Source organism: Rhopilema esculentum, chromosome 11 (assembly GCF_057945365.1).
Source record: "Rhopilema esculentum isolate cy_ngs chromosome 11, ASM5794536v1, whole genome shotgun sequence".
NCBI classification, from domain to species: domain Eukaryota; kingdom Metazoa; phylum Cnidaria; class Scyphozoa; order Rhizostomeae; family Rhizostomatidae; genus Rhopilema; species Rhopilema esculentum.
Genome location: NC_142825.1, coordinates 5,866,183 through 5,888,964, shown reverse-complemented (window position 1 = coordinate 5,888,964; position 22,782 = coordinate 5,866,183). Strand labels below are relative to the sequence as shown.

At 36.0% G+C, this 22,782-nt stretch overlaps 2 protein-coding genes across 4 annotated transcripts in view; one reads left to right on the top strand and one right to left on the bottom strand.

Moving 5' to 3' along the window:
- The window catches only part of LOC135693959 (unhealthy ribosome biogenesis protein 2 homolog), a 61,867-nt gene that overhangs the window by 7,724 nt on the left and 31,361 nt on the right, over positions 1-22,782 (bottom strand). For 2 of the 3 annotated variants that reach the window (XM_065212554.2, XM_065212555.2), the window contains exons 26-31: positions 21,744-21,860; positions 21,022-21,129; positions 20,213-20,289; positions 3,424-3,530; positions 1,541-1,628; positions 104-146 (exon numbers count right to left, since the gene is read on the bottom strand). In XM_065212554.2, the coding sequence (XP_065068626.2) occupies positions 104-146; positions 1,541-1,628; positions 3,424-3,530; positions 20,213-20,289; positions 21,022-21,129; positions 21,744-21,860 (540 nt within the window). Of the gene's footprint in view, positions 1-103; positions 147-1,540; positions 1,629-3,423; positions 3,531-10,028; positions 11,165-20,212; positions 20,290-21,021; positions 21,130-21,743; positions 21,861-22,782 lie in introns of those variants that run through there. The other variant, XM_065212557.2, reaches the window with a different exon arrangement.
- LOC135693969 (PR domain zinc finger protein 12) lies at positions 9,910-17,244 on the top strand. The gene is made up of 4 exons (XM_065212579.2): positions 9,910-10,040; positions 13,089-13,282; positions 14,030-14,306; positions 15,421-17,244. The coding sequence occupies exons 1-4, from the start codon at positions 9,911-9,913 to the stop codon at positions 15,888-15,890; spliced, it is 1,071 nt and encodes a 356-aa protein (XP_065068651.1). The 5' UTR covers position 9,910; the 3' UTR covers positions 15,891-17,244.

Here is a 22,782-nt window from a genome sequence, read left to right as displayed (position 1 = left end):
TGTTTCCAGAACGAACCAAAATAATTGTATTACAATAGTTTACGGTCACACTGGGGATGAAGATAGCATTAAAAACATTCATAGCGAAGTCTTAGCGACATACCCTGGCAACAAAGTCTTTGTGACTTGCAAGTTCTTGGTACAACCTTGATAAACGAAGAAAAATTTATTTTTTGAGAAGGAGAATTCCATAAATTGTAATAACAGGCTACGGTCCTGAAAATAATCTTGAAATTATATTAGATAAAGTCAAATAGATTTTAATCTACCAGTTAAATTGAATAGTAGTATAAAAGCCAGAACAGAACTCTTTTTTAATCATACCAAAGAACATAGATTTCCATATTGACACAACTCCAAACCATTAATTTCCTCTTATGGAAGATACATGTTCCTTGAACATCATATGCAAAAACTAAGATAGTACATAGTTCATGTATAAAGACAAGCAAAAATTATCCAATCGTTTTTATCATCAAATGTAGACTGGAATTAAATGTAGACACAGGATACACTTTAAAACTCTATCAAGGCCCATGAGAAGTTAAATTTGATTTTTTAAACAATATCACCAATAAGCAATTAGGGGTGGAGACGCTTCAACATTAAGTTACAAGACAAGCAGCAATCAACAAGGGGGCAATTAAGTTATGTTTTGCTTTTCTTGCTTGGTTATGGTCAAAGTCTGTATCGTATCTCGTTCATTGTTTTTTTAATTTGAAAAGTTCCAACCTTCGATATGTTAAATTGTTTTATTGAACCTCAAGTGGACTAAAATTATGCGGAACAGTTCCATCAATGCATGTACAAACGACCATTTGGGTTATGATGATGATTTACTCTGCTTTTAGTAATTTGATTTCATTAATTATAATTGTATTGATTCTCTGATTTTACTTCGTCAAACATGCCTATCTTCTACCTACTACTACGAACCCGAATGGAAAACAACGTAGTTTAAAAGCACAAAGTGTGCATGCACCAATCTTATCAATTAGGAGAGTTGAATGTTTTTACTTGCTGGTCAAGACGCTGAAATCTTGATTCAATATTGAGATTTGAAAAAAAATAACAGTGCATCAGAACAAGATACCTGCGAATTAAAACAATCAAATAGTATTTCAATATTATGGCACTCTTAAAATATTCAACACATTTTGGAATCTTACTTTGAAATTTTCATTGATTTTTTTCTAACATCTTTTGTATCAAGCACGTACCAACTCTGCCCCGAAACATTTTGGGTCCTGAATATTATTGATAACCGTGTAAAATATATATTGTAAATATTGCGTGGAACTAAAGAGACACCGCCTATAATAAGATGCAAAAAGTAGAATTTGCATCGCATTTAATGGAAACTTGTCCGCATATTCCATGGCGAATAGGGTAGTAATGATCTAGGCGTGGTTCGCCCGTCAAAACTTGACATATCGAAACTTTGATAGATTGATGTCCATCAGATTGTTAGTAAAGCAATACACACAAAATAAAAAGATCCGAATAGATAGGCAAAATCCTGGAGTAAATGTTCACATACCTTCCAATACTTTCACATGCTCTTAGTGCGTCTTGCGCAGAAGGGGCACTTTTTGGTTGGTTGAGAGCTACGAGTTCCGTTAATAGATCTGAACTGGGTTAAAGAAAACAACAACACTATTAAGTCCAGTGCAGTCTGACTTCCAGTTTTAAAACCGCAATACAAATACTAGCAAGATCTCAATTTTCCATTCTTGTCCCATATATATGACTTTAAATGATGAAATTAAATACACTCTTTTTTTAAAAGAACAATTTTATAAGAACACGAGCCTATAAATGGATCAAAAGTTAAGAACAAATTAAGAACAAGCTGAGGCTGAGCTTCTGCAAAATGCAATTTTGAACAACGTTTTATCTCAAAAACGAGGAATTTTAACCATGTGTGGGTGTTTTTTCGGTGATTATTCAAACTTGCCGCCAAATAAGGGGCATCTTACTCACTTTGTTAGCAAACGAGGCTTGAAGACCTCCCTAGAGCGAGAAAGCTAGCAATCGCACTGCTTACACCCTGTTGATTTAAGAACAGATTAAGCACAATCTAGCCTCATATTTTCGAAAAAATTTATAACAGTCAGCCTGAACTTAAAATTACTGGTTCTTATGAAAAATGTAGTAGCCAAATGAGTGTAGTAGCCAAAAATTATTGATTACATATTCTGTTTCTTTCATGCTTAAGAGCATAACTTCGCATTTCACGTTGTTCCTAATCGGTCAAAAATGTTCTTGCCTCGTTTACCCAACACTTCTCCGGGCACAGAAGCGTCAATGAAAGAAAAGACTCCCAGCAACTCCTCCGCAACCTATCAAGGACGCTCATACAACACACAAGATTCAAACTGCACTGGCTCAGCACAAATCAGCCTCTAAAATACAGCTCCAAGGCCGACGTATGACATCATTGTGTCCAGTACATCACACTACCGCTATCTGCATGCCTTTACGGTGTTTCACAAAACTGCTCAAACATCTTTATTATTCCAGTTATTGTTCCAGTCTTTTTGTGCTGTTAGTAGCTGACATTTGATGTTTTCATCTACCAAGAAACTAAACAATGTTTTCAAGTTACCTCGGCTCAAAATGCTCGTTGAGCAGGCCAACATACGTACACAACACACGTGTTTAGCTTGTTAGGCAGTTAGGAAAGAGGGATGACGGTGCACCCTGTCAACTACGAAATATCAGATTGATAGCTGAAGCAAACCATGGACATGAAATGCTTATCGTATTAAAGTAATTTGTCCAGCCTTAGCTTTTGGAGATAATCTATAGGCCAAAATGACAATGCAAAGCGTTCTAGTGAAAAGTTTGGTCAACTGACCTGCCGTGCAAAAACAAATAAACAGATGGCTGTTCCACATTCATTAAAAACTCATCTCAATCCGTTCTTTTTGAAGAGCAGACGTAAAAACAACTATTTCTTCCACAAGATGTCAGACAAATACCAAAAGTGCCATTATGTGCTAACAGCTTAAGAGGAAATCTCTCAGTTCTGATAAGTTTTTGAAACATGTCGTTTGCATTTTGAATCACAAGTGGAATGTTTTGCTAGTAAAATTAGCAAAGATAATTTAATAAACATGAGAAACTATCAACGAGCTACGTAAAACTGTGCTGTGAATGAGTATTAAAAATTTAGACGTAAAACCCGGCCTTAAATTGATTGATTCTTAGTTGATAAAGTAAAAGTTTCACAATACAGCCTCTATCTACGCCATTCCTCCCATTATACGATTCAATCTGAGACTTCTATCTGTATTAAACAGAGAAATAAACAGCATGTATCACACTCTTACAAAAAAATAAAAAAGGCAAGGTCACCTTTTATACTTAATGTAGCATGGCAGCATTCACAGGGCAAAGAAAACACTTGGAAAAGGATACAGTTTATTCCGCTAAGAAATGATGCGATTGCTCCAAAGACAGCGCTTGAATGATTGAAAAGAAGCTCGCTAAGGAGCTTCACCTTGAGTTGGAGAAGCTTCGGGTTCCTGAAACAAAATTTTCGCAACTATAAGCATACTGATAGGATAGGGTATATTTTTAAAGTACATCCTCATTATGCTCAGGTCTTTATAAATGTTGCATGGTACAGGGACGGAGGTGAAGAGGGGCAAGGGGGCCAGAGAAGAGAATGCTGCCTTTTGATAGGAGGGGCAAGGGGGCAGAGTGCCCTTTCAATTAAAATGCCCTTGAACCGTCAATTTGTAATAATCAGAGAGATTCGTATGAAATTCTGATTGCAGTGCCTATTTCAGGGGGGCTTAAAAATCAATTGCAATTGCTAATGGATGCTGCCGATGACACAGGGTAGAGAAAGGCCTAACTGAGGGGTCTAAGGCGATTTTCTTTGCATTTTTCATTATCGTTGTTAGTTGATCCGTTAGTTGACCTTGATTTTTATCCGTGAAATAAAGAATATGAAAAATTAGTCTAGCAAATCGATAGCTAGCTTCCTTATTTCCCAGGGGGGCTGAGCATCCCAAATTTTCGTCAGGAGGGGCTCAAGCCCTTAGCACCCTGAACCCCCGTAAGTCTGCATCAATGGATGAAGGTCTTTAAAAACGTATGAGGACATATTTAAGGATGGGGGCTTATTACAAATTTTCGCTTCAAAGGTGGGGACCAAATCGAGGGGGGAGGATGCAATTCGATGAGTTATGGTTTATAAGTGTGTTAACATGTATTCTTTATTCACTGCATGCAAGCGACGCTGGAAGAGAGATCAAGGGCTCCGCAGGGCATATTTTTTAAGGGGCTGATATTTGTTGATGAAAGCCCCGCTATCCCCAGAAACTTTGAGGTTCTCTCTTGACCGTACAAACGTATTGTCAGTGCTCTTTTACTTAGATAAAAATACAATTTTAAGTCTTTTTAAGTCAATGGCTTTTATTGCGATTTCAAAGTATCGTGAATTAGTGGACACATACGAAGAAAACAGTTAGGTTTTGGGCGGAATTAATTTCCAAGATGACAATCCATTTTGTGTGGATTTTGACCAGCAGTCCCCTATTGGGTGCGGGTTAACAACTTTACTTTTGTCTGATTAAAACATGCAGGCTTAGATCAAGATTGTGATGGTCTTGCTAAGAAAACCTATTAAATGATTCTATAAATCATCAAAAATATAAACAAATATCAGTTCAAAGATCTTACAAAGTCTTCTTAGCCATTGACTGCTTGTTGCGGTGTAATAAAAAGCCATGGCTAACAGTCGCGCTAATTACCATGTTCGTTACATACAGTGTAACCGCTTACGAGTAATCATTAAGAGAAATACGAAAAGGCCTGAGGTAGCGGGGGTTTAAGTTAAGAAAATCAATGAAAAATAAAAGATTAACGTTACTTAACAGATTATGAGAGTGTAATTGTAATTCGAATGACCTATTGCTTGCATCGTAACACAGAAGAAGTGAAACGAGTAGGTCTAGTGGAAACCCTCTGTTAAGATCCCCGCTTATCACGAACTTCTCGCTATAACACACTCAGCTTATCACGAACTTCTTGTTATGACGAACCTGCTTATTACGAATTTCTCGCTATTACAAACTAGAAGTCTCGTCCCTTGGAATACTTTCTGAATAACGAACTCCCAGTATAACGACTTAATGCTTTTAGGAAGTTTTTTCCTGGGCCTGAGTTACACGATGACGGATTGGTCTTCACTTCAGATTTCCCTCCTAATCATAAGCGATAGCACTCCGCTTTACTCCCCGTCGCTTCAGTCTTACAACGGGCTGCCATGATCTGCGCAGACAAGAAACAGTTTTACGGGTTTTGGCATAGCATTTTTTGAGATCAAACCAAGGGGGCCAAATCTGATGCGAAACTGAAGCCCCTATCCGAAGTAAAAACCAATCTGGAGTGAAACCAATCCGGCATCGTGAAATTCAGGCCTTTACGCCTGAATCCACAGAAATCGTAACAGCAAGATTTTACGGTAGTAACAAAGAAACGAAAATACTCGAAAGGATATCTGCTATTTTGAAATGGAAGTAAGGGCTAAATGGGCCACCAAGGAAAATAGGAAGAGTTTCTGTATCAGTTTAAACAAATAAAAATTGTGAAAGAGGTGCACAATGACAACGAGGCAATGACGTCACAGTGACGTTAGAAGGTATGAATTAAGCCATTATTGCGAATTTTTCAAACAAAATGCACACAGATGTTATCAGATAATTTCAAAGGCACGTTTTTTAAGTACATCTATGATTCTTTTTGAACTTATACAATCCCGGACAAAATTGTTGAAACAAAATGCAAACTTTACGTTGTCCCTGTAAATTCGAATGCCCTCTTTCTCCCCGAATCAATGTTGGATTTGAAGTTCTATCATTTCTCCTTAAAAACCATGATTTAACATTGGATTGGGGGTGGGGGAAAGTCATTTTTCAAATGAAAGAGAAAATGTCTACCTCCCTTGAAAAGTCTCAAATATTTTTGTCCGGGATAGTACAGCTATATCTATACTCCGCAGTGTTCCAATTTTTAGGGTGGATTTCGAAAGTATGAGCAATGATTGGATTGTATGCCTTTGGTAGTAAAATAAAACGAAGGAACCTAGCTGCTGAGCGCGGAACCGTGGAAATCGTGCACGCTTTTTGCAAGAGAGAATTGCCCCTCTATGAGGAGGAAAAAGTGGTTTCTCGGTGCGAAAGACAGGAGCTTGGGGCAAAGTGGTTTCTCGGTGCGAAAGACAGGAGCTTGGGGCAAAGTGGTTTCTCGTTAGGGAAGTTGTAGTTCAGCCTGTATTTCATTAAAAATGACCTTTAAATATGTTTATATAGCATCCTGCATAATGTAAGCATTAAAAATAAAAAGTTAATCTGTACGATAATCATTAAACTGTTGAGGAATTTAAGCAATGGGTTATCTCATGGGTTGGTGTGGTATAGTTTAATCCCCCGTTGATATCTTAAGGCCTACATCTGCTAAAGGCATAAAAAATAGATTTTTGGAATAAACGTACAAATAACCATGGCCAAGATGCGAATGCTTAGTGATCAAAGCTCACATCCAATCTTATGGGACACGTGCATAATAGCACAGCGGCTATTGGTCTTCGTGCTTTGGACTAGGAATATATATATATATATATATATTCAGGTCTATTGACGATAAAAATTTAAATTCTTTTTTCCTTCAAGAGGCGAACAACAGGAGGTATTCTAATAAATGGTCAGACCTCTATTCATACTGCCAAAGAGACCACATCAATTGAAAAATATTATGTTCACCAAATATTATCATGTTATCACAACGGGACTAGTGATAAAAATCAAACTAAAATGATACTTTTTAATTATATTATTCCACCCAAATGGGTACAAAATTGATAAGAAAAAAATGTAAGAAAGACTGCGAATGGGTTATCAAATTTAAAAACATGTGGAAAAGAGGAAAGGGTGAAATGGTAAAAATGCTTCTTTTTATGCCCTTGGCAGCTTAGCACAGAGTATGGGATCTTCGTTGAAACTTGCGCTGGCGACAAGCCCCTTTACCATTTACCAATGAAAGTGCAAACTCAGCGACTACCCAGTAAGCAGCCAAAGATTACTTGAGATAAAGATATTCGAGCATAGTTAAAAACAGCTGGTCTGTTGCCTTGGATTGGTTAACAAACCAGCGAGCCTGATTAAAACTAAGAATAGGCGACTGAACATGCCGGCAAAACTTGAATTACACATCGCCCGAATTTCGATTAAGGTAGGTTTCAGAAAGTGGTTTACTAGCAGTGTTTATAATTTCTGATTATGAGATGGTGAAAAAGCTTTCGTTTCTATGGTGTTCTGTTAAGGGACACATAACTATGGTGGAAATTTTAAGCAAATGAAACGTGCGGTTGGTATTGCACGGATCAAGGATTGCATCCGAACCAAATACAGTTAAAACCATGGTTACTTCCGATGTAATTCACGTACAGAGTTTATTTTGTACTTGTTTTCTGAAATGATAAAAAGTGTCGAACATTTAAGAAGCAAGACCATCATTCGCAAAGTGTGGGCCATTCTGGGACCTAAATCATGTCATAGTTTCTTCTGTTCATAGCTATCATAAGAAATGCACATATTTAAAAAAAGAATGTTTGATCTATAAAACATCCGAACCAAGCTCTCGATGAACAACCTTATTTTGAAATAAGTGAGGAATTTTGCTGGTGTTATTTAAAATGAAATAGGCGATAATTTGACAACAAAGGGGTGCATTTTTGAAAGGCTTAATATTTTTCACCTCGCTAAGAAGGCAAGTTAGATTCATGAATGATTCTCGACAGAAGAGCAGTTTAATTTGGTGTTCCAAATAACTCCCGTACATTCGACCTTCCTCTAACTTTCTTGCTACCAGCAAGACAAAGATTGTGAAACTATTAACTGCAAAACACACAAAATAAAAAATTGGGGATGATATAAGGTAAAAACGCCACACCGTTTAGATAACGTCATTTTCTTATGTTTCTCTTCATTATGTTTTTTCATTCTTATTACTGCGCCCCAATTAAGTGTTAAGATACAAAATATAAATTTGGTTGACATGTATTTTAGCGTTATATCTCAGCAAGACAAACATTTGATTAATCCCTAGAAAAATCAAATATAATTGACTAAAATATCTTCCACATCCATGCTTTTGAAAATGTGTTTAGGGGTCATTTTTGGATGAACTGACAGCAAAGAATTAATGTCAGAATTAAATAAAAAAATTATCAAAGCTTGATATTTTTGTCAATAAGTCATTATCAATAAGTCATTGTCAATAAGTCAATAAGTCAAATTTGATATTGTAATTTGATATCTTTTAATTTTGTTTTCAACTTTAATTTTAACAGGACCTTGACTGCTAGCAGCTTCTGAGCAAGCTGATCAAGTAATCCTGTATAAATGTAGATCATTATTATTATTCCGCTTCATGTCATTTTAGGAACACATTCGTTTAACATGTTTTGAAATTTCATTTCCGTGTTTTCGTTGCATCAACAAAGTTCAATATCAAAGATTTCGTCCTTACAATGAGAACAAATTGTTAGGTATTTGCATTGAAGAAATCATTACAACATAATGCGGGCAAACCGTTACATAAACCCAAATTCATAAGATGCGGTAGCTTCATGCTCTCAAAAAACAAAGTGCGTTCAATTTGGTAGATGATAACACTGAAGAGAGAAAATTATTACAAGAAAAGTCTTCAATTCTGATCAGAAACAAAACAAATTAGTAGCAGATCGAGAAAGGAATTTTCTTAATCTAAAATCAGTATGTTCTCAATCCTTCTTCAAATAGAAATCTGGAGTAACCTGAAAAAATTCTTCAATCCAGATCAGAAACTGAAAGCTAGTAGCCAATCAAATAATCTAAAATCACTATTTGTGCAATCCTTCTTCAAATTGAAATCTGAAGAAAAGAGGAACAAACTCGATCTAAAAAAGTCTTCAATCTAGATCAGAAACTGAAAGCTAGTAGCCTATCAAACAGGAATAATCAGAAATAAATTTTTTTTCAATCCTTCTTCAAATCAAAATCTGGAGTGAAGAGAAACAAACTTAATCTAAAAAAGTCTTCAATCTAGATCAGAAACTGAAAGCTAGTAGCCTATCAAACAGGAATAATCAGAAATAAATTTTTTTTCAATCCTTCTTCAAATCGAAATCTGAAGAAAAGAGGAACAAACTTAATCTAAAAAAGTCTTCAATCTAGATCAGAAACTGAAAGCTAGTAGCCAATCAAACAGGAATAATCTAGAATATTTTCTCAATACTTCTTCAAATCAAAATCTGGAGTAAAGAGAAACAAACTTAATCTAAAAACAGTCTTCACTCCAGATCAGTAACAGAAAGCTCATAGCAAATCAAGCAGGGGACTCTGTAAATCTAAAATCGACATTTAACAAGCTTGATTCGGCTCAATCAACTCGATATCTTAAGTAGGTTGGAAAAAACCCCTGGTCATGAAGATGCAAAATATCGCCAGTATGACTTATCTATTCAAAACAACGGCAATGAAACAACTTCCTTACCATGAAATATTTAGCAGAGGATTTGACGAATCAGAAAGTCACTAACGACGCATGTGCAGTGTCACAGCTCAAACAGGTGTTCCGCCCTTTAATATACGTCAGGCAAAATAATAAGTTTTACTCTTAAAATTTTCAAGAGCAGCGGGTTAACAGGGTGAATGTACGATTTCATGTACTTAAGCAATGTACCCATACTCGCTAATATTAAAATGCTATGATTAAGACATGGTTTTGATGAAGTGAAACCAGCAGTGAACGAGTCGGCTCGTTGTCGCAATCGAGTGTCGGCACTTAGAAAGTATCTTAACGTGGCTAAAAAACCAAACGGCAGAGATAATTTCTCATAGTGACTGTTCAAAGAATGGAAAAGCGAATTTTCAAGATCTCGCCTGATTTGATACACAACTATTTATACGGGAAGAAGCGGACAATCTGCAAAATCAGAGATGATCACTCAGTTTCCTCACTGCCCTTTGATGACGATCAGCCAGGTTTGTCAGCTTGTTTCAAGTCAATTTTCTATGATTTTGTCTCGGTCCTCAAGCTGAAAAGCGCTTAGTAATCTTGTAATAACTCACTATACTACTGCTTTTCATAATCATTTGCTGTTTAGCGACCCCTTGAATTTAACAAACATTTTTAAAAAAGTATCTGTTAACCACGACGGACGTTAATATCGCGCTATTGCGTTCAAAAAATTCTCGGCATACGTTGAAATCGTATAATGAACAATTAAAGGCCATTGCAAATGAACGTGAAAAGTTACAGAGCGATAAAGAAGTGTAGATGAGAAGAGCAAAAACTAAGAAACGTACAGCAGAATATATGAATGTGTTTTCGAGTGTTTTTGAGAAGGTTAAGTTGACATGTGCGCATGCTTGACAAAAAACAATATATCTATTTGATCGTTTGATAATATAGAGTTGTAAAAGACTGAAAATACATAGATTCGCAATATGATTCATAAAATTCCTTGTGAGAATCAAAAAAATATTATCGTTTTTCGTTACCATCCAGAAATAAATTTCTACTCTGACAGCGATTGTATTTGCGGAATAATGTTGATTAACAAATGATTCTTTGTTATTATTATAATAATTATTTTGAAGAGCTTTCCGAGTCATAACTACATATGTTAAGTTGATCTTAAAAGCTAGTCAGACGGACAGTGACAAATTTGCCATAATGTCACAAAAGCAACAGCACTCTGGTTATTTGTCACATCATTACATAACAGCAAATAACATTACATTGCTACACCATTTGGCTACAGACTATTTGGAAAAACTGCCTTAAATGTACCGATATCACAAAACATCATGTAATATTGTTGTTGCTTTGAAGCCTATAGATTATTTTGTCGATGTAATTTACTGCCGTGTAATGCCAATGAAAGAATAAAACGTCTGTGTTACCGACTTTATCAGGGACATATCGAAATGTTGGCAATAACAGAACTATTGCCATAGGAACTTTCCTTTTTCCTCTGGGTTTGTAGCGACTGTTTTGGGTAAAAAGATAGTGGCCATGATATTTATTACACCGTTCGATTTTTCTGGAAAACAAAGCAGCCAGGTGCCTGTTTACTCGTTGTTCCTTCATGTGAGCAGTTTTTCTGCAGAAATGACAACAATATAAAAAGGATAAACTAACTTTCTAGAATGTGAAATCAAAGTGTAAACATAAGTATAAAATTAACAAGACTTACTGAATTCTGCTTAGTGCTAATTCATTAGTTGAAGATCATATTCCATGCATTACTAGCGTGTTAAAGTAATATAAAGTATACTTTGCGTATTCGCGGAGTTGTTAATTCAACGGAGAGGTGAAAACAAGCCCTTCTTTAAAACACTTTGTGTGGGTTTGTTCCACAGCCTATAGCATAAAACAAAGCCAGGAGAAGCAAAAGCTCGAATTTCACAATTCCACTTTGATAGCGATATTAATATTTCACAGGGAAGTAATTAGAAAGCTGTTCGTAGAAGAACAAAATATCCAGCAAAAAGCTTTTTTAACAAAGTACTCAAGCTGTTCAAAAACTGCAAAACATACGAAGAAACGTCATACAGGGGATTTAAAATAACAAGAAGTTTGTTGCCGGCTATCGTGCAACTCATACAGGCCAGCTAACGAAACCATGTCGCCCTACACAATGATTTAAATCGATGTTTTAAATTCGAACTTCAAGGAAATTGCTTTGCTGCCGTTTGGGGGACAAATAGTGGAAACATAATTAATTTTCCTGAGAGTTAAAATGCGAATTTATTGGCTCTTAATCTAAGAGTATGAAATTTAAAGGGAATCTTCAGCATTTAAAACCTTGGGAGAATCATGTGCTCTTGGCCATGGATGTAGTCCATATGCTTGCTGTATCCGAATAGTGTCATTGCAGCTAATAGTTCCAGTAGAAACATAGTTAGATAGCTGTCTTAATTCATCGTCAAAAAAGCTGTTAACACTCTAAATTGCCCTTGTAAAATCATCTGTAAACAAGGGGCTCTAACGCGCGAGAACTCGGCTATCAATCGTTCCGAGTCCGGTACACGGATGCAATGTTGTACCGCTGTCAATCGTCCCGAGTTCGGTACATGAATGCAATGTTGTACCGCCTCAAACCAAAGCCAGCAGAGAATTTCAAAACATACACTCGGTTGATTTCAGGGTTCTCTCAGAGGAAAAGCTTCCCTGATTTCGGCCATTGTTAGTCAGATGAAATATTTTCCCTTACAATTTCTCCAGTATTCAACCGAGCATATAAAACTTTTTTATACAGAAAAATTCTTATTCGAAGTAGACATGACATCTTTGATGTGATGCAATTGGAGTCATGGCAAAGACAAGTGCATTTGCCTCTTTGAATAACACAGGAAATAGTGGGAATACCTTGGTTTATTTTGTGAGTTCCAGCCATAAATCAATAGCGACAGATCTATTCTAGAAACGATAAATTAACCCAAAAAACAATCTTAGATTGACATTATTTATATTAATCTAATAATCTTAATTATTCCATACTTTTAATAGTTCATTTTCACGATCTGCGTATATTTTTTCATTTTGATCTGCGTATTTGATAACAATACCTCTAGGACTGAAAACATTTCCTTGTACAAATAAATAAATAAAATTAGAAAAGGCCCAAATAGTAAGTGACTACTTCCACCTTAAAAATGTCAATGTGATGCGCTGTTCATTATTTTCTTACAATTTAAAATAAAGATGGACGCCGATAAAAGTTTGATACCCAACTAAACAACAGAAGATTTTAATGCAATGGTGTACTGTATCAATGCAACTTGTACCGTATCAATGCAATGTAACGGTACACATGCAGAGAAAAAAGGATAATTCTGCATGTAACCTTACTCGTAGCTGCATAGCACCCCGTCATTTCATTTTTGAATACTTTCTTTCGCTTCAGTACTTTTCATACGTGTATGCTCATTATGTATCATGCAGAAATATATTGTAGTTGTACTGCACCTTGACATACACACATTGAGCCAGGAGATAAATCAGCTGTATTTCTACCTCAACAGCTGATTACTTTCCAAAAGAGCACCTTATACTTCCAGAACAAGTGGAAATTGATCATTCTAACATACCTTGTGAGAAACTTGGTGTTTTTTCCACTATGTGGATAAAAGAGGGCACTCAGATGGGGCCTTACACTGGACGCATAATAAAGGCAACAAACCTGAGCCTTGGCGAGCCAAACAATTTCAGCTGGGAGGTAAATATGTACACTTGATAAATTTATGGCTTCTGTTATAGGTATTATGTTGCGAGGTCAAGTCGCTTTCATAAAAAGGGAGTTACGTCAACATTGATGGGCTTTATTCCTATGGCGGCTAATTTGTTGAATTTGTCACTTGAATAAAATTCGTTTTTACATAATAGTTACCATGATACTCTTCAACAATCTTGAGCCACTCCATGATGTACCTACATTTGACCTAACGTCAAATGACATCACGCAAACCCTCTTACTATGCAAGATGATTATAAAGAAATGATCAGCATAATCGCTATGGAGCAATGATACGAACAACCACCAAAAATATAAAACACGTTTATTCTATGATGACTGAGCTTATTGTCCAAAATGACGACTCGTGAGCACCATACTATATCATACAATCCGACATCCATTCATGGAAAAGCATGGAATCAAATTTATCAATGAAATTTCCATTATGATCTTTTATTTCAAAAACAAAGGCTGCGCTGATGAATTTTGATAGCAGTTAATATCATGTCTGAAAATTCCACAAAAGTTCATTGAATGTTATGATATTAATGACTGTTATTGCAATAACCAATATTGCAATAAATTATTTTGAGACTGATAGGCAATTTAATATCAAACTATGAATAGTAATATTTATTAGAAAAAATATTTCATGGCAAACATAACATACTATCACTCTCTTTGGTGAAACAGAAGATGGTAATTGTAACAAAATAAATTAAATCGCAGATATTCGATGAATGCGGCCAGTTGACACATTTTGTTGATGGAAAGGATGAGCTTCATAAGAACTGGCTTTGCTATGTTCAATGCTCACGTTTCGATCAAGAGCAGAACCTAGAGCTGGTGCAGATAGGAGAAAACATCTACTACCGCGCCATAAAAGACATACCACCACATCAAGAGCTTCTGGTGTGGTATGGAAACACAACTAACCAGTTCCTTGGCATCCCAGTGTCAAGTTACATAAGTGATGATGCAGCGAAAAGGAAAACTGAGAAAAAAGGTCAGTGACTGGAAATAATGGCACAGGTATTGAATAGATTTAACGGGGAAAAAAATGTTGCTTAATTTATGTCGCCAATTTGTTTAAATGTGTGAATTGACATGGAAACGAAACCACCTGATTAAGAGATTATTCACAATGGTATGGCTGGCTTCAAGACATTATAAGATATCATAAACATCACGATATCACAACAACCATAGGAAAATTACAAGATGCACAAAATTACCTAAAAATATCTTCTTATTGCAAGGAAAGGGGAAACTTAACCAAAGCTAGAAACTAGCATGGCATAACACACGAAATGATGACAATATAACTACTTCTTGGAAGAAGGAGAAATTTGGCCCATGCTATCATGGCAAATGCTTAAATGATTCGTGGATATTTCGTGGATGGTTATAACAGAGTAAAATCAATTTTAGTCCAAGTGTATGGCTAACAGGGTGACTTTAAAATGATTTGATGAGGGTAATCACAATATGAATGGAAAAGATCGAAACAAAATTAGGCCCAAAATCCAAAAAGTCATTACCGTGCACAGTCGATTGTCTAAACTCTTTCTAGGATATGTAGGATGTAAATAATTCATAGAAATACGCCCTGCCTTTCCCTTTATCAACCATTTAATATAAATTTTCAAATCATAGATTTTCAAATCAAACCATTTTCAAATTTTCAGCGTAGGGGTGTCAAACTCAACCGCAAAGGCGTTAAACGCAAGACATGATCCGAGCAGAGGGCCAAATCATAAGGAGTTATTTGAAAGTTATATTCAAACCTTGATTGCCAGGCTATTGTAAATATTCTTTGCACAAATAAAAATGAATAACAATGAGCTAGGTAAACAAAAACTAATAAGAAAAAAATGGTTTTTTAAAAATAATAAGCGTGAGCACTGAAAAAGAGAAGGCTTTTAATAATAGTAATATGCAATTGTTTTGCGGGTCAGATATCGTTGTGCCAGCAGCAGGCGGAGACCCGCGGGTCGAGAGTTTGACTCCTATTCCAGGAGAAACAAGTGCCAAAAATGTGATTTAGTGAATTTTTGTATGTCTCAAAAATATATCTTTATTTTCTTACTTATACTTTGATTTAAAACATTTTTCTCCAGCTATGATGAACCGCATAATCAGAAGCAACAAAGTAGCATTACTGCCTGGCCGTTTGCGGTGTACTGTTTGCCGCAGAGGATTCAACTCGCGGAGTAATCTTCGTTCGCACATGCGGATTCATACGCTAGAAAAGCCGTTCGAATGCAAGTTTTGCAAAAAAGCCTTCAGCCAGTCATCAACACTTCGAAATCACACAAGACTCCACACAGGAGAGAAACCGTATGTATGCAATGTCTGCGACATGGCCTACAGTCAACTGGCAGGGCTCCGCGCGCACCAAAAGAGCGCTCGTCATCGACCAGTTGTTAACCTACTGAATGGAATCGGAGGTTCGTCGAAACAAAACAAAGTGAGTTGTCCGAAGTACCCCTACTCATTTGAACATGGATCTGTCTCCATGGGCCTGACCAAAGGAAACGAATGGAAAAGACATAACGATATTGAAGTCAGGCATGACCACAACATGTAAAAGGCCCACAGTTTCAAACAATAGCAAAGGCGCTCATACTTCATCTGCTGTCGTATTCTTAGGATAATATGTAAAAAGACGCTTTATCAGTAATGATACGACAAGGCACTGTAAAAAAACATTTAAAGCCTTATTCCGCTGAATATGTAACCAGCTACAGTGGAATCCTGATATAACGAACTCTGAAGGGAACCAGAAAATAGTTCGTTATATCGGGAGTTCGTTATACCGAGAGACAAGGTTTTTTGGGTCCTTTCGCAGTTCACACCTAAAAAAAACTGCAGTGGGCTTGTTTAGGCTATCTCCAACCTCCTTGCACAATTAACTCTAAAAAAGCAATCTTAATTCAAATAATACAACTGGCTGGTAATTGAAAATGAAAATCTCAATGCTCCTTTCAGAATTTGGGACCAAGAGATTGGCAAAGTATCACTTTGCTCCTAGTTGGTGCCTGAATGATGTCTTCGATTACTTCACATCTTTATTTGTCTTCTGCTGCTACTCTATCTGGGTCTCTCAAAAAAGTTTTGTCGTCGCTCATTGCCAATGTATCATATGTAACAGGGTATTCGTTAGTGTCCATGTATACCCATTCGTAGTAATTTCTGACGCAATCAAACTTTCATCTCGTGCACTGAGTCTATCAGCCAGTGCTTGAAATGTATCATCGGCATGTTTTACCGATTGAAAAATGATTTTCCCCCAAGAGAAAGTGATAAATGAACACCGAAAATAAATGATCAAAAATAACAGATGAAAAATTTATGAAAAGTTCGTTATATCGAGGGTAGTTGTGATGAGAGACCTAAAAATTTGTTCGTAATAACGAGAGTTCGTTATATCCGGGGTTCGTTCTACCGGGATTCCACTGTATTGTTCAGGGAAGGTCCTTTTAGACAACCGACAGAAACTGTTCACTTCTAAGACCTGATCCGTGCGTAAAACGTCACAGATGTAGTGTTTCCTAGGAGTAACGTTCTAATTACGTCACAAGCGTAAAAACTAACCCCAGGTGGGGTTTTAGTGGTTTCAAGATGCGGTAACTTGTAATGATTTTGATTGTAAAATATTTCATTAACAATTGTTGAATAGATAAGATAAATACATTAATATTTACTGTTCTCGAGCCATAAATACTTACTGAGCAATATTTAGGGCCAAATCTTGATACTCAAAATTTGATTTCAAGAAAATGGAAAGATCGACATAATTATGCTCTTCAACGCGAAAATGGAAATATTTGGGTAAGAAAACAAAAGGCAAAAACAAGTCCCACATACGCGGAAAGTCTTTCTCACCCATAAATAAATAAATAAATAAATAAATAAATAAATAAATAAATAAATAAATAAATAAATAATAATAATAAAATAATAAAATAATAATTTTTTTATTTTAGGTTGGCTTCTTGTATAGCTAATTAATTTGCTCATTAATGCCAACCAAAACTTAAATACTATTATAAAAACCCTAAATTTTCAACAAATCGTTTGCACAATCTACAGTTGCAATCAAACTGATGGTTTTTAATGTCCCTATTGAAGCTATTCAAAATCTTGGACTCTTTTAAGGATAATGGCATTGTATGCCATATCTTCGCTCCAAGAAAACGTGTATTTTCAAGAGCATACCCTGTCGTGTTTGTTTTTGGTGCTGAAATATTTCTGCTACTACGAAGGGTCCATGGAGTACCTTTCTTCACAAAGATTCTATTCATAAAACTTGGAATGAGATTCCTTTGAGTTAAAAATTTCAGTAGCAAGCAACTGAAAATTTCTGTTGCGAGTGGACACTGTGTCTGCTTTGGTCAATAATTCTTCGAAATTTGAACTTCGCTATCCTTGTCTGCGGTTCTCAAAGCTCTCTCGTGTATTTTGCTTATTTACTTAATATCCGACCTATCATGAAACATCAAAACAAATGGACAGTGGCTAAACTGAGAAACAGGGCTGGAAAATGCCAGGGAATGTTTAGCGCAAATTCATTGCAGTAAATTGTTGCTGTTTCCCAGGAAATTTTTAGAGTGAAATCTCCATTGCTTGATTTTAATATGAACATTAAATTTATGTTACTCTCTTTCTACGTAAAGCTGTTTTTGTGATATGTGTACATACTGTAAAATTTATGTTCTGCGCTACAAGCAAAATTGAAGATTAGCTTTCCAAATACAATCATCTGGTATTATCAGCGTCTGTCATACCAAATTTCCAGCAATTCGTGCATGACTTTTAGCTACTAATTTAATTCAAGCAAGCTAAAACAAAATTCATTTCTCTTTTTACAATAGCCATCCTAGATAAGTAAAAACACTTAAAGACAGTCAGTCTTGTTACGTCCATTGCATTCAAGGTGAACATGCCCCAAAACCTGTGTGGATGTGTCCATTATTATTCATGCTTTTCTACTGGCATTTGCATACATTTTTCATCGCTGGCTTAATAGAATGTAAGCGTTTTGGGCTTACATCTTTGCCTCTAGCACAACCCCTTATTTAAAACATTGATTTTAACCATTGAAAAATAAAATTGTATTCTTACATGTTGTAGCATTGATGATAAAAATGAGCAGCATACATGAAACCCAGAGCAAGATGTAGGATAGATCAATACTCATTATCTAGTTTGCTAGTACTGATATGAAATTAAATCAAAGTTATTATAGATTTTCAGATCTACTAACTTTAACCTTGAAAACAAACTATGAGCATTGTGCTTTATTCACGTTCTCCTTGATCATCTAATACAGTATAAACAAAATGATTGCTGTTCGAAAACAAATCAAGCAACTTAAAATATAACTTTCAGTGGCTAGAAAAATTGTCGAAGTTTCGCAGGAAATCTTGATTTTTTTATTTTGCTTCCAGGAAGAAAAAAGCCCTGCCTCAGTGAGAAACAACGAAGGCATTCATCATAACCCTCAGTTTCTCAACATCCATATAGCATAAGTGCATGCAGCTTCTGTCCAGCTTTGTGACAAAGTGGGTTTACGTGGTCCTTGAAATCTAGGTTCTTGCCCAACGTTACCTAATAACCTAAAAGTTTTTCTTTAACAGATTCCGTTATTGTTGTTGCACCAATCTGCACTGACACGTCAGTGTTTTTCTCCCCATAAATCAAAAGGTGACATTTCTCAAGATTCAGTTTCATACTGTTATCAAGAAACCACTTAGAGAGCTTCTGAGCAAGGCTAGACACAATATGTTCTAGTTCATGACCGCACACGTAGATGGTCGTGTCATCAGCATAATTGCCAATTTCAGTCCTTTCCATCAAAAAGAAAAGGTCGTTTATCAATACATTAAATAACAGAGGCCCCAAAACAAAGCCTTGTGGTACCCCCTTAACCGATTCCTGCCAGGAACTGAATGACCCATTGATCTTAACTCGCTGCTTCCTATTAGAAAAATAGTCATAAACAAGTTTTAGGGCAGATCTACTGAAACCGAAAGCTTCAAGCTCTGCAATGAGTAGTTCGTGATTCAGACAATCGAACGCCTTCGCAAAGATCCATTAGAATTGCACCTGCGATCTCTTTCAAATTTAGAAGAGATCTGCATTTTTCAATCAAACTAAGCAGTGCATAATGGATATCATAGCTTTTACGATACACACAAAGATAAGGACACAAAATATTTTGGGCAATTTGACCTGAAAATGTTTTTTCGTAAATTTTAGATAAAGCCGCTGACGTTAAGACTGTTATGGGCCTGTCATTCTTTTTGCAAAGGCATCACCATTCTTAAAGCGAGATCTAATGTCTTTTCTTTAATTCTATTGGAAATTTGCTTTTACCTAAACTCTAATTTATGAATAGTTGTACCAATGGAGCAAACAAATCAGAATGTTCAGTTAATATTTTCACAGCTATGCTTCTAAAAGGAGAAGCTTTATTCGGATCTAAGTTCTTACGCTGACTCAATATATCATCCAATATCTATAGGGTCACGTAATTCGTTTGTTATTATCAAATTCTCTTGTACCTCAGAAATTTCTAGGCTAGCAGTAATGTTGACGAAGTAATCAGGGTGTCATATTCCTGATAGTGACTCAAAATGGTGTATCATCGGGGTACATTTGCGCTTTCGTCAAACATTTAACACTCATCAGATTCACAGGGATAAAAGAACTTTTTCACAAAATAATCAAACATCTTTTCTTTCTTTTTGGTATTCCGAAAATATTTTTCGGGGTTATTTCACTTGGAACTTTCGAGAAGATAGTTGAAGAGAATCCGGGGTGTTCTCTTGTTTCTAGGTAGGGACTTACTGCCGTATGCAAAAACGTAAATAAAACGGGGAACAAAAACAAAAAACAGAAACTCACCGATATTGATAAGTGGCTTGTGACTTATCCACGACACAGTGAATGGAAGCAACAGCCAAAGAAGGCATAAGAACTCCCTACGATAAAAAAACAAACAATAAAAGATAAAACTATACAATCCACGAGAGTGCTGTCCTAGAAGCTACGCAAAGGAAACCGTAAGAGCACAGCCTCTTTTTCACAACCTCCCTATCATAAATTATCATCTTTGCAGTCAAGTATGTAACATCTGCTTATGCAGACTGACAGATCAAACTGGCAATATCTTATTTCCTCCGCCTAGCGTATTCCCAGCGTATATTGTATCGTAGTCTTACTCTCTTCTGTACATCATTGTAAATCATTAACCAAAGTTAGAATTGATTTGTTTTTTAATCAACCCTGTAAAAACCTAACTACAAAAACAATACTGGTGTAATAACGAAAAGACTTAAGCAGGTATAACTGTATTACTGTTCAATTTAAATCTATCTAAATACAAAACAATGAATCAATCAAGATCTGAAAGGACTGCAACGATGTAGCTCTTTTCGCTTCCAAATTTAGCTTGTCCGAGGCTGGCTCCTCTATTCAAAAAAAAAATTGACCAGCAACCGTTTTCATGAGAGCGATGGCTAAACTCATTTAGAATTCATAATCCACACAGTATGCCGTGATGTACTGGCCATGTAGTATCCGGTCGGTTTCACGATAAGAACGCCCACTGCTGACACGAAAAAATTACATAAGTGAATCAGATGTCGTGCAAGGCTAATATGTGTTAATTACAAACATGTCATTGGAAAAATTTGTGTATTTCATAAAATTACCTTCGGGAAAGCAACTATCGTTGTGATGCATTCGTATAAAGCCATCAATAAATTCTCTTCGTTTTCCTTTAGCTTGTTGTTGATTACTTCTATGCAAATATACATCACCTGCAATTTTTCATAATATTACAAACGAGTATCGTAAAAATTTTTCGACGGTTGAAAACATAGCAAGCATTTTGAAATATATTTAAGCATTTCGCCTGACTCTCTTCTGAACATAAAACGTCATAACATTAAGCAAAAACTCTTAAATAGGAAACATGTATACCCAGTTGTGGACCAAAATAGGCCAATCAGAAACGCAAGCACGTGATGTTGCCTAATAAATGCTGCTTGCCTATACGAAATATTACCAATGGAGTCAAAGGGTGATAACGAACTCCTCCTGTCTACAAAATAGCGGATTTTTCATTTTCATTTTACTGAAATCTTTAAGCTGTTTGTTGATAAGAAATGTTGCATTGACAAGATAAACAACAAAATATTGCGATCCAACCGGCTTTATACTGTGAAAGATTGACACACGTGTGGGGCGATTGAAATGCTAAAATCTGTTGAATTGAATTACAAAAAGCAACTGAACAGCCGAGTAGGCTCGTGATGCGCTTGTGAAAATTCTTAGGATTAATGTAATGGGTCTTGGGAAGCTTCGAAAAGATATCTGAGCAGGGAAAGGCCTATTTTATCAAAAATTCAATCTTTAATAACAATCAACAAACCTTTGGTAGCAATTCAGCAAACTTCTTTTTATTGTCCTTGCTGCCTTTCAGCCCAAGCAAATAACAAAAAAATCGCATGTGCACCAGTAATGCATTTCTATTGTGCAAGGCTGACCTCTATAGAAGAAATAAACATGACTTACAAAAAAATGATATCGAGATGAGTTTTAGGGCCTTTAGGTCGTTTTGCTGGGTTTAGATGAGTAAAAGAGTTGAGGGGCAATAGAGTTTGTGCTCTTACTTCTGCTGTCATTGTCAGTGCTCTGTATATAAGAACGAACCTAAAGCAAACATCTGAATATTCTTAAGCACGAGGCAAAAAGAACATGAATAAGAGTTTTTTATAATAATATCAACAGTCATAGCAAAGCACCACAGAGCATATTACAGATTTAAGAGGCTAAGATGATTTGGGGGGGGGGGTCTAAGCATGCTAAGAACCAAGAGCAGGGCAATTTTTGGCATGATTTCAAATACACTTTAGAAAATATTGGGAGGGGGGCTAAGGCAGGGCTTGAAAAAAGATTTCTCTTCCTGGCAGCAAAATGAAAAAATCAGGATTTCCTGCGAAGCTTCGACAAAGTTTCCAGCCACTGAAAGCGATATTTTAAGTTGCTTGATTTGTTTAAACTTTTGTCCTAAAAATAAACTGTCAAACTAAGAAAGACTGGATTTTTTATCATAGCAATTCGAACATAGATGATCAATGTGAACGTGATTGAGCACAATACTTGTAGCTGTTTTCAAGGTTAAAGTTAGCTGACCAATTTTCCAGCCACTGAAAGTGATATTTCAAGTTACTTGATTTGTTTAAACACTTGTCCGAAAAATAGACTGTCATACTGAAAAAGAACTAATTGTTGGTCCTCGATTTTTGATCTCAGCTATTCAAACAGCAATCATTTTGTTTATATTGTATTAGATGATCAAGGAGAACGTGAATAAAGCACAATGCTCATAGTTTGTTTTCAAGGTTAGTGTTAATCTGAAAATCTCTAATAACTTTGATTTAATTTCATATCAGTACTAGCAAACTAGA